Genomic DNA, 12,651 nt, shown 5'->3' with positions numbered 1-12,651 from the left:
TTACCAATGACCCAAACATCTGGTTCAATCTTAATCAAAAGTTTCATCTAACTTTGAATTCTTATTTCCAATTCGGATTCTTTTATTTTGATTGTTATATGAGCCATGTTTATTTGTTACGCTGCCGAGACGGGATGTCATATCAAACCCCGAGGCAACCACTACTTAGTTTCATAGTTTAGAGGTAGTTTCTTTCTTCGACTATTGTTCGGTATTATTTTCTACGGACATAACAAACTTTACAGACATGTAGTTCTAATCTGGTTGAATTACTTTATAAATATAATATAAACTAAGTTAGACATTGAGAAACGTTCTTTCTATTAAAGACATAGTTTCTTAATATTATTCTCTTCCAATATAGTGAAAACATTTTCACTTGGAAACGCCTTTTTCTGTCATCCGTCGTAACCATGAATTCAGGGTGTCATTGATTCGAAACACATAAACTATTCAACTATGAGAAACATGACAATTGACAACTACTTTTTCACGTCTTAGATTAATGCCAAAATACTGGGTAAAGAAGAACATAATTTTGCAAAAAGTACAAGAACCTTAAGAAAATGAAGTTGACACGTGCGGTTTTTGCGACACTTGTTTCGTAGTCATTTTTGGTTCGAGTCGTCTTTCCCTTATATTACGAGGTTCGGTTAGGTTTGCACACAGTTTATTGGTATTTCAAACCGGAAGAACCAAAAATAACTGAACTTGCTTTTTGGGGTTCTGTTGTAGAAGGTTCTTTACTGCAATTAGAGAAATAATGAACACATGCAGAGTTTGCGAACAAGACGACCAAGAACCAAATTGGGATTGTAGAGAGTCAGTGATTTCTCTCGCTAGAACATTAATAATGTATATCTTCACGATTTATGTTGGCTGGAAGGTTTGACGAAAACCAAATGGATCTTTAAAAGGGCAAGAAGCCAGGCCCACGAAGCAATTACTATTGCTAAACGGAACCTTAGCAGTGTTTGTAGTGCTGATTCCGGTAATTTTGACCAAGTTTGTGTTGATGCATAGTTGACGACCACCTCAACTCGAACTATCTAGAACAATGCTCTGTGATTGGATACTCTTTAGTGGAAAGGGACCAAAATATTGGAGGTATTCATGTAAAGAATCATAATGATAGAATGGTATACCATTTTACTATTTAAGCTCAATACAGTTGGAAATGGTACTGTGGAAATGAAGCCACTTTATACAGAAAACAATCTTGTAATTTAACTAAACGTGATTATTCTCTATATGCATCACCATCTATCTCATATATAATGGCATACTACTATAAAATTATACACAAAAAGAACAGGATGGTAAAACTCAAGATGGGGACGTTTCATGGAGGACATACGAAGCAAAAGTTGGCAAAACAATATACTGGTCACAATGTAACAGAGGACATTGGAAATATGATGACCCACTTTGATTAAGGTTTTTGAATATATACTGGAATTTTTGGCTTTTGTATAATTTTGTATATTCGAAACATATGTTGGAAATAGTTTTTTTCGCCTCGATATCGTAAATGAAATGTCAACAACCGTTATAATCCTTCTAGAACGACTCTCTCTTCGCTATAGGCTTTCAAATGATCTATACTGAAATGTAACGTTGCCATTACAGGCCTCACCTTCCTTTTAGAGAATGCAGCTCTGCATTTTCTTATAACGAAGGTTATTGTATATTAAAGTATAATGTAGAAGGACTGTTCATATATCCTATATTTTTTTCTTTACTATATCTTATTACACACTTTTGGTATTGCATACCACAAGTTTTAATTGGCAAATACGAATTATAAAATCTATGTTATATCAACTATTAAGCTACATCAATTTCTTCTAATAACACGAACACTAACTAATGTTTCTTCGCTAAATTCTGTCACGAGATAAAATAAGAACGTTCATTAATATCCATAAGATATGGTAAAGGTATTTTTATTCTGTTTCTTTTCGAATAGTTTTCACACAGTTTTATTTTTTGATCAGTCTACAATAAAAGCAATGAAGACTATATGCCCTAATTTTCTTGGTTAATAATAGTTATTATCACATAGGTATCATTAATCAACTATAAGTGTGATAAGTTAGTGCCATCTCTTTTAAACTTATTTTCTTTGCATTTATTGATTTCAATGTTTGACTTGCTCATGCAGTACCATGTCGTTTCTCAGGTATTGTTAACTAACGCTAATAAAGTTAGACAACTACCTTATGCGATTATGTTGGGCTATAAAATCTTTTGCTTTGTTAAGATATGGTTGTTAAGTAATGAAAATGAAAGTTCTTCGACACTTTTAGTTTATTATATCGGACAGCGGCTTCAATAAGTAAACGTTAACGTTATTAAGATTTAAGGAATATAACAATTAACCCATCTTTATGTCAAAGACAACTTTGCGAAAAGTTGTATCCATACAAACGATCCGAGCCAACCATAATCAAACCAGGGACGTCATCCTGCTACCCTAGATTTGGACAATGGAAAACCTTCTAAAAGTTAAAGATATTGTCAATGGAATAGCTAATAACTTGGATACACATGATTATCTATCATTTCGACAGATTAATAAGGAAGTTCATGATGTACAATTATCAAATGATATCGACTCCAAAATATGGTGTAATAAATTATTGCTGATGGGTCTCAGTAAAACTGAAACGCCGAATTCTCCACCTCCAATTGAAGATGATGGAGTAAAGGAAGCTAACCAAACCGATATCATTGATCTTTTTGGGACATATAAATATTTTAACGAAAGCAATGCCAAAGAAATATACTCTATTTACTATCGGACTTTCAATCCGTTGGTGACAAAATTACTTAATAATAACTATTCTCACTTTTTCCCACAACAGTACGAAGATGATCCATTAAATCAGGCAAAAATATTGAAATACATCAGAATATATAACAAATCATGTTCCGTTTGTGAATCTAGTAAATTTAGGAAGGTGGAGACAAACTTGAATATTCTTAAAGAAATCTTTATTAACTCTATATTGCACGAAATGGAAATAAATTATACGACAGAAAATTTCGAGAAAGCTGGTTATTTCATGGAGATACTTTTGTTATGTCATGAAGAAACTAATGCTGTTGAGTTTTTCAACTCAAAAGTAGAATTCCCTGATATTAATAAAATACCGTTTCCCTCAATGTCAGAACTTTTAAAAGAAAATGAAGGAACCGATAGCTATAAACCTGAATTGGATTGGTCGATTTTAGATAGTTTGATTTTCATTCCCTATAGAGATTTTTTAAATGATAAAGTTATACTTATTGATACACTATTCAAGGATCATTATCCAGTAGTCCTTCAATTTATCGAAAATTTTATTCAACAGACACTTTTAAGAACAATAGATCAACTATTCACAGAGATTGATGAGGATAATTATCTCTTCCTTAATTTTTTCCCTCAAATATATTTTAAAGTGATTAATAGGCTATGTGATGAACTGAATGATTCTATGAACGGTGGACCCAAGTTTCATATAGCTGTGAAAAAATTCTTTGATGTTTATCTGGAACCCCAAATTTTAAATTATTTAACATTATTCCCAAATTATTACTCTGAGTTTCTAAATAAAGAGTTCAAGAAGTATCAACAAGAAATTGAATCCAATGAAGTTGAACAAAACAAGGAAATATTGAATTCAATACGAATACAAAATGAAGATTTGTTACAAAATGAAGATTCAGATAATACAAATACAAATAAGATTGATTTTTTAACATCATTTACTAAGATATTCAAATTGAGTAATAATAGCCGAATACATCAACAAAATACTCAAGAACAACTTAATTTAGCTTATAATTTGAATTTAATCAGTAAAAACCTTCAAAATATCAAAGATTTAATAAGTTTGCCACTTTGTTATAAAATTTTTGAGTTCACTAGAGAAAAAATTGAAGATATATATCGCTTTATGGTGATTGAAACTTTAGTGAAAACTATCAATTTAAAATGTCAAGAAATATTCAAGCATTTATTAAATCAACTTTCTATCAATCATATCAAACCTGCATTTGAGAAAGCAATATCTCTACTTTCCGAGTATAATCCCAATGACCTTAAGTCCATAGAGATAAATGTTAAAATCAGTTCAAAAGTTCAGCCATTGGTACAATTCACAGAATTGATAAATATAGGTGATATTATCCTGCAAATGATATCAATTTTTTATAAGAATGAATTGCTTGCTAAAAAAATCCTTGATAAGAATAAGGATTTCCTAAACGATGTCATTCAATGCAAAAAATCATTTGAGAATATAGTTGACGATTATGTTGCAGATGGATTAAATATAGGTATCAATAAATTAATGGATGAGATAGTGTTTCTCTTCCAAACCGTTCAACTTGCGGATGATTTTAACCCAGTTACTCCAGTAATGGATATCAAACCAACTAAATGTGCCATACAGGTTGTGGAATTACTAAACAACCATTCCTTTTTACTAAATGGGGCCACAGACAAGGGTACTATTGATGTTTATCAACAGGAGATTGGAGAAAGATTCTTTAATGAAGTCGTGAAAAATATAAAAAGAAATATGATTTCAACCGATGGTGCCGCGACAATGATATGTGACTTGAATTATTATTACAAATTCATGGCATATAAACTGAAACAAAAAAATATTGTCCCATTATTTGTGGCACTGAAAAATATTGGACAATTATATTTAATATCCGGTAAAGATTCTAAAGAATTGGGTAGAATGATTTGTGACGTTGGTAAATTTAATGGTATATTTTCTCAAGAAGAAGTCTATGAATTTGTGCAACGAAGGAGTGACTGGCTCCGTGTGAAGCGAGACGTTGAAAAAGTGATGTATGGTTTAGGTATGAAAGATTGTATCATTATGTAGTATATAAAAACTTAATTGCTAGACTACCTCAAGTATTTACGATCAATGATGTTTGTACCTGCCATTCCTTAAGGTTTAGGAAAAAACTAGCTGAGTGGGAAAGTATTAATGAATTCAAGTTAAAAAAGCACTGGTCGTAAAACACTAACAAATCTTATCTTTTTCATGATTATGAATATATGTTCTACTTAGGATTAGAGCCTCATAAGTACTTCATTCGATAACGTTTTATCGATCAATATAATACGTACAATAATTCATTTATAAATAAATATTCTTTTTATAGGGCGAAAACTCTGGCGCGAAAACTGAAAAATAATCCTCTTCTGAAATGAACTGAAATTTCAAACAAGGTCACGTAAATAAAGCTCGTGAAGATTAAATGTAGTGTCCATCAATCATCACAGTCCTATAACTCAAACATAAGTGAATCCAAGAAAGAGGGAAAAAAGATTCCCACCTCAAGAATATGTCTCTGGTTCAAATACTCGAAAATTCCACATCGAAGAGACATGACTTATTCACATGGATAATAAAACATTTCGATGAATTAAATCAATTGAATCAAGACAATGTGCAGGAAAGCTGTATCAAAGTTCACAATAACTTAAATGAATTTATAAGATATTTGGCTTCCACTAATGATGATACTTCAGAATTGGATTCACATTATATATATATCAGATTTTCTCAACTTTATACGCTATGCTTATTCCGATTGCAAAGTGAACATAAAGGGAAGATCTTTGACTCAGCAGAGTTATTAACTAACGTGTTGTTAGAGGAAGATGTATCACTTCCCAGTAAAGAAGCTGAAAAAAATAGAAAGAAATCCCCTCCGAAGAAAAACTACAAATACTCAGCCAGTAAAGATTTAGCTTCTACGATCACAACACAATTATTTGAAACGTTTGGTAAACAATTGACCTCATTAAAACTCAATTTGTTCTCAGCAATTTTCAAGAACCTTAAAAAGATAACAGAAAAATCAAAATATCATCATGCAACCTATATGACATCCTTAATACAACTACTCAATGCAATTTTGAGATCCAGTAGTGATTTCAATCTCGATCCTATTTACGCAGCCAAATTTTCCAAGTTTTCCAAATTCATATTTGAGTCTATAACTACCTCTGAACAAGATTTTCCAGTTGATTTTATATCAGTACTGATAGAAACATGGGCATTTTATCTTAAACAGGATTCTTACTTCAAAGATCATCAAAACGACTTCTTTGACACAATCTATAAAAAGTTTTCCGATGGAGAGCTGGGTATTTATGGGTTTTCAAATGATGAAACACGTATCTATACAGCGAAATCACTTGCTGAAATATTATTTCATTGTTATTATTCGAAACAGGTTTTTACTTTGAAAGTTGTGTGGCACTTATATGTTAAATTATTTATAAATGCTTCTACCAGAGATACTAAAATTGCATGTTTTGAATCAATAGTTCACTACATTGGTCTGTGTAATATGACAAATAAAAATTTCCTTGCCAATTCTAATTATCTAGATATTATTCATTCATTGGCAGAAATCTTCAACCCAAGTGTAACAAAGCATTTACCCTTAAGTGCCATTATGCAAAATATCACTTTTTTCAATATTCTACACGAGACAATTTTACCTATCATGGGTGATGCATCCAAGACTCAAATATTATTTAATATTATTGATTCAATAGAAGAAGACTCTGAGAAAAAAAAATTCGAGATAAAAGAAGATTGGCATCAATGGTTGATACTGCTTGACTTAAATCTCGTCCATTTATTACTAGACATTCTTTCGTCATCATTTGGAGCGGATGAGCGGACTATTCAACAAATGAAAAATAAACTGATTTTACTGTCCGTCTGTGACAATTTTACAATCAGGGTACATGCTATCGAAGTCCTGAAGGTGTTTTTAACAGCATTCCCTGAATTGATTACTGAAGTTATGGAATATTCTCTTGATATTTTAACCACCGACTTCAAACGTACTGAAGATTTCCCATTTTCTAGGAACCATGGTAATGCCTTGATTATTGCAACATTGATTGAGATATCTAATAAAGACTATGTTGCTTATGAGCTAATTATGAAAATAACCGTTTTTGCGACTTCATTCATTAAAAACAATACCACATCTCTCTCAGTCAATCTTTATTATAAAGGATTGATTTGTTGGATTTTGCTAATTGGTTTAATGAATTATGAAGATGACCAATATATTCAAATGCAATCATCACAATTATTTCTCTTTTGGAAGGTTCTTTTGACGCACACATTTACCTATCACAATGAAGATGAACTATACAAAAATCTCGAAATCAGAAACCACGCACTAACATGTTTATTAACTTACTTGAAACATGCAAATATAAATGTAGAAATTGCTAAACAAATTTCATATTTATTAACAAAATGCTCCAATTTTAATAACTCAGTTTCATTGAAATCAAAAAATATTGATAGGGCATTGCTTATGAACGAAAACAGAATTATCCAAATATATTTGCGGATCCAAGTTCATATCAAGCAAGACTTCAATAGTTCATTGTTAATACTGATTGTCAAGAATTTCTCAGATCCCAAATTATATTCTGAAACACCACATTCTCTATTAAACACTATCAAAAACGTTCATGGAAAGAAAAAATCTCCTAAAACAGTTGAACAGACGGAAGTTCATTTGGAGAAGTCTGTAGACACATTACTTCGTCAAAATGATGACTTCGCCTTTGGACTTTCTAGTAAAGTCAGTAAAACTGGCATATATAACTTGGTTTATCATAAGGGAGACGCCACTTTCCAAGAAATCGGAAATAACTGGCCCCAGAAAAAAGAATGGTATAATGCTTACGAAAATGAAATTGTGAAACCTGTTCAGTCAGTTCTTTCCCTCGATTCCTTGGTTCCACTATACAGTATGGGGGCCTATTCTGGTAACAATAAATATGCCCCCAAAGTCACTACTTCATTGATTGATGCATCTATTGAATTATTCTCTTCGGTATTCCCATATTTGAATAGTAAAATCCAATATTCTGTATTGGAGAACCTAAATTTGTCTATGTTTACAAAATTGACTTCACCACTGAGAAGTGTCGCCATTGCTGCCAATGTATGCGTAGCAATCCATAATGCTTTGAAAGTAATGCAAAAAAACGATCTAGATTTGGAGCAGTCTGTTGGGAATTTATTATTAGAATCCCTTAAAAAACTTGAGTTCTATAATGATACATATCTGACATCATTAAAGGCTGATTGCATTGGCCTATTGGTATCTGCAATTGGTAAAGGAATGGCTGAGCCGCAGCGTGTAGAGTTTATTTCAGAACAAACCAATATTTTCGTTAAAGTTGTTATTGATGTTGAAGAACCGTACTCAAGAATATTCCACGCGCTATCGTTAGCAGCTATTTTTAAGTACAACCCAAAGGCTACTAGTTTTTATCCAATATTTGATACCTTATTTAGTCTCATAAATGATCCTCATCCTGTTGTGCATTCTTGGTCCCTGAAAGCTATGCAGGCACTAATAGAAGAATATTTAGTAATCGAAATTTCCACTTTGTCTAAGTTACTAATGACTCTCGAAAAGTTATTATCGGACCCATCTTTCGGACTTTATGGTTCTTCTTTTCTTCGTTACAATTACAATAAAGAATTCAATTCGCATATTGTTATAGGACAAATTGTGGAGACTTTAACAGAGATAACTGGACCAAATTTCAAGTTACTTGATCAATCATCTTTGGATTGCTTCAGGAATATTACCGTTAGTGCCTTATTGTCAAAAGATCTTAATGAGCAATTAGCGAGTATGTCTATTTTTGAGAATATAGCGACATTTAAATTAGATGATATTCTTCCTGATAATATATTTGTTACGGCTGCTATAAAATTGATTAAGAATTCTTTAGCAATAGGAATTGGGTCTAGTTATTACAATCCCATGTTTGTTGTTACTAATGAATTGTTTGCCAACTCCTCAAGTTTGGATGCTTCTTTTGCAAGTTTTAGATTGTTAAGTCAACTTTCTAGGTTACTTAAAGGTGATCTATTTTACGTCAAATTGGAAAGTTATAGTTGGTTCTACTTTGCTCAATATCCTACCTCGCAAGAGCTAAATGATTATTTTTATGAGTGGTTATTGCATAGTATAAATAAAGATAGTCATGTTTTTGCAAAATTATACAGATTTTTCAATATCTCGAGAGAGGCGCTTTCTCAAATATACTATAATGATATCGATAATCTGTTAAATTCCCATGGATTAAAGCTATTACATACCGAAGAGATTAAAGGGGAAGAAGAAGAATCAATTGCTCGAAATGATGAAATTGTTAATGAAGTAACAGGGATTGCTGATACAATAAATTGGAAGGCCAAAAGAAGCATTGTCAAATTAGTGATCTGCCTTTGCGACGAATCGATGGACAATAAACAAATATTTAATATTCTTGCCACCAAGATCCCTGAATTGATCAAAATCTCATTTAAAGCCTCCACGATGAGAGTTGTATCTATGAAAATATTAGGCCTCACTCTTTTGAATACACTTCTGGTAAGTTTTTCTTCCATATCTGATTCAACACAAGAAAATGCATCCATATTAAATCAACAGGAAGCTCAGATAACGGGCGCACTGATGCCTGCTTTTGGAAAAGGAAGTTCTCCGGATGCTATTGCATTAGCAGTAAAAGTTGCAGCGGAGATTATCTCATCGGATATTATTCCATCAGATCGTATCAATAAAATAGCAGAGCTACTGGTTAGTTTGTTGGCTGACTTCAATAATTCCCATGCAACACTTTTAGTTGGGGAGGTTCAGATTCTTACGCAGAAGGCAAAACGAAGAGTTGAACTTGCAGTTTTAGATGCTTGGGCTTCTATACTTTATAGATCTGTTATTAACCATCGTGAAGCGATGATTGAAGAAACACGAAAATATTTGAAAACGTTGGTTCCATTATGGATTATATCACTTCGAGAATATATGATGGTAAAATACGAACATTTCAGCACTACGCTAGAATCGGATAAAACACTTTCAAAAGCGAATGATAGTAAGTTGGCGATGTACGAGCCAATCTGGTTAAACTTTGTTGAAGCTTTGGCATGTATTTTAGAAAATGATGAGACTATACTATTAAATAGCTTGGAACAGGATGAAATTGAAGGGTTTATTTTTATATTGTTTGTTCAATGTCTTGAGGCAATCATGAAAAACTTCGATAGCCATTCTTTGAAAGTTCAACTTTTGTCAGCAATGCACAATGTATTAAAATGCGACATACCATTAAGGATATTATTTGAAGACTCTATAAACAGCGAACTGATAGTGATCTTAGATCGTTTGCTCTCTACTAGTGATAGACAAGAAACTTTGTTAACAATTGAAGTGATTAATGATATCATTAGTCAATATACTACTCAAAAACTGGGCCATGTTTCATTCCTTCAAGATATTGACAAATTATACGAATTATTAAGGTTATTAATGTCAGTAGTCTCTAGATTATTGCCATTCATTAAGTATAATAACGCAGTATCTATCGATTATGATACCATAAAATTGAACTCAGAAGATCAGCTGTTGTTGAAAAGAGTTTTTGCTCTTTTCGAATATAATATTTCTCGCTTCAACTCCATGTTTAAGATGGACCTGTATGCATGTTTATTGTATATTATCGGGAAGGTTTATGAATCGGAGATTAAAGATGATATTATTCCTATTGTTCTACCACTATTAAAAGGTATTAGTAAAGATATAATTGACAATGACCAAGGTGGTGATTTACTTAAGATATTTTATGCTTCCATGAAAGGAACCATTTTCACAAATGTGAATGTAGAGAATTCATTGGCAACATTGTTTGTGCTGTTAACCAACGGATATTGCGGGTTCCAATCTATTGACATCGAGAATTTTGTTCAATTAATAATAAAGAACATTTCAAATACCCAAGCACAGCCTATCATTAAGCAAGGTTTAAAAAGGATAGCAACCGAGTCGGCAACAAATTCAACGAGTAATGTCATATTGAAAATATTAATTAAAAATTTATATGAATTTTCCAAGAGTGCTAGTGAGATTGATGCCAAGGCCATACTAGAACTTCTTTTATCTTTAACAGAAGTGCTGGTTTTGCAGAAGTCTGGAAAGAAGAAGGCTATCTTCAACATGAACTTAATATTTATATTGGAATTACGTGAAGTATCTGACGTTAATGATAAAACTACAAGAGATGCTATTGTCAATTTAATTGAACTTGATCAAGCCGTTTTCAAGGAAGTTCTAATATCGACTTTAACGCCTGAACAAAGGAGTAAATTGGAGAATATTATAACGACAGATTTAAGACTAGAGAGTTCCGGTTCTGATGGGGAATCTAGTGTTTCCTTGAAGAAATTTGTTTAGTATTGTATACCCGGAACTTTCGCAATGGAAACTGCTAATATCTTATGCGTCTGGGCGGCAATAAGAGGTGGACAAATTAGAACTGACATTTTTATACGATATAGAATTTTCATAAAAGATAAAAATTTCATCGATGAGCTTGGTTTGTAAATAAACAACTAGTAGGTAATTGTTTGTAAAAAGAGCCCTTCGCATACTGAATTACACTTGTGTTTGGTTGAAGAGAATTGTTTACAGTCCAGAAATATGAGTGTACGAGGAATATTAGGTGGATTGGTAGGCCTTGGTACTGGGTCAGGATTGACATATCTTTTAATTAATAAATCTACTAAAACAACAAAAGTCAATGAAACGTTGGCACCATACAATGGAGCAGATAAAGCATTATTGAGTAAGGTTAAAATTAACCCCAAAGATTTTTTTGCCTATGGATTTCCAGGCCCAATTCATGATTTACATGATCGTGGAGAATTCATATCATGTTACAATAGACAAACAAGAAATCCATACTGGGTTCTTGAACATATAACACCTGAATCTCTTGATATGAGAAATGGTGACAGGAAAAACTCGTTTTTTAAAGAAGATGAAAGTATTCCTGAATTGTTTAGGGCTCAATTGAAGGATTACTTCAGATCTGGGTTTGATAGAGGCCATCAAGCTCCTGCAGCAGATGCCAAATATTCACAAGAAGCCATGGATGGTACTTTCTATTTAACTAACATGAGTCCTCAAGTGGGTGAAGGATTCAATAGGGATTATTGGTCACATTTTGAATATTTTTGTAGAGGTCTTACCAAAAGATACGGAAGTGTCAGAATCATGACAGGACCATTGTATTTACCAAAGAAGGACCCTATTGATGGAAAATTTAAAGTTACATATGAAATGATAGGTAATCCACCGAATATTGCTGTTCCTACCCATTTTTTCAAACTTATAATAGCAGAGAAGCCTTTATCAGATCCAAAAATGGATGGTATTTCTGTAGCCGCGTTCGTTATGCCCAATGAAAAAATCTCTAATGAAACTAAACTACTAGATTTTCACATTCCTGTTAATGCCTTGGAAAGAAGTACAGGTTTGGAATTATTACGTAACTATCCTGAAAATAAGAAAAGAGCTCTATGTAAGGAAGTCAATTGTCAACTTATTGTTAGAGATTTTTCAAAAGCCAATAATAATTACAAAAAGAATAAAGCCCTTCCATCCTCGACTTCTTTTAAAAAATAGTGTTTTTAATAAAAAAATATCCTTGATGCATAAAATATTTACATTTATATGCATTATATAAATATGAAGGTAATTAATAAAAAGTCTATAGATATTCACAAAAGAGTATAG

At 32.2% G+C, this 12,651-nt stretch overlaps 3 protein-coding genes across 3 annotated transcripts; all 3 read left to right on the top strand.

The window, feature by feature from the left end:
• Positions 1 to 2,489: 2,489 nt before the first annotated feature.
• Positions 2,490 to 4,889, top strand: RCY1 (Rcy1p; the record flags this gene model as incomplete). The annotated part of the gene is made up of 1 exon (XM_003670980.1): positions 2,490 to 4,889. The coding sequence occupies one exon, from the start codon at positions 2,490 to 2,492 to the stop codon at positions 4,887 to 4,889; it is 2,400 nt and encodes a 799-aa protein (XP_003671028.1).
• A 469-nt stretch (positions 4,890 to 5,358) lies between these two features.
• Positions 5,359 to 11,307, top strand: LAA1 (AP-1 complex accessory protein LAA1; the record flags this gene model as incomplete). The annotated part of the gene is made up of 1 exon (XM_003670979.1): positions 5,359 to 11,307. The coding sequence occupies one exon, from the start codon at positions 5,359 to 5,361 to the stop codon at positions 11,305 to 11,307; it is 5,949 nt and encodes a 1,982-aa protein (XP_003671027.1).
• Positions 11,308 to 11,553: 246 nt separating this feature from the next.
• Positions 11,554 to 12,540, top strand: NUC1 (ribonuclease; the record flags this gene model as incomplete). Its single annotated transcript, XM_003670978.1, has 1 exon — positions 11,554 to 12,540. One exon carries the CDS (start codon positions 11,554 to 11,556, stop codon positions 12,538 to 12,540), a length of 987 nt encoding a protein of 328 aa, XP_003671026.1.
• Positions 12,541 to 12,651: the final 111 nt, after the last annotated feature.

This window comes from Naumovozyma dairenensis, chromosome 6 (genome assembly GCF_000227115.2).
Source record: "Naumovozyma dairenensis CBS 421 chromosome 6, complete genome".
In the NCBI taxonomy this organism is placed as follows: domain Eukaryota; kingdom Fungi; phylum Ascomycota; class Saccharomycetes; order Saccharomycetales; family Saccharomycetaceae; genus Naumovozyma; species Naumovozyma dairenensis.
The sequence above is the reverse complement of the archived record's forward strand: the minus strand, read 5'-3'. Positions and strand labels throughout refer to the sequence as shown.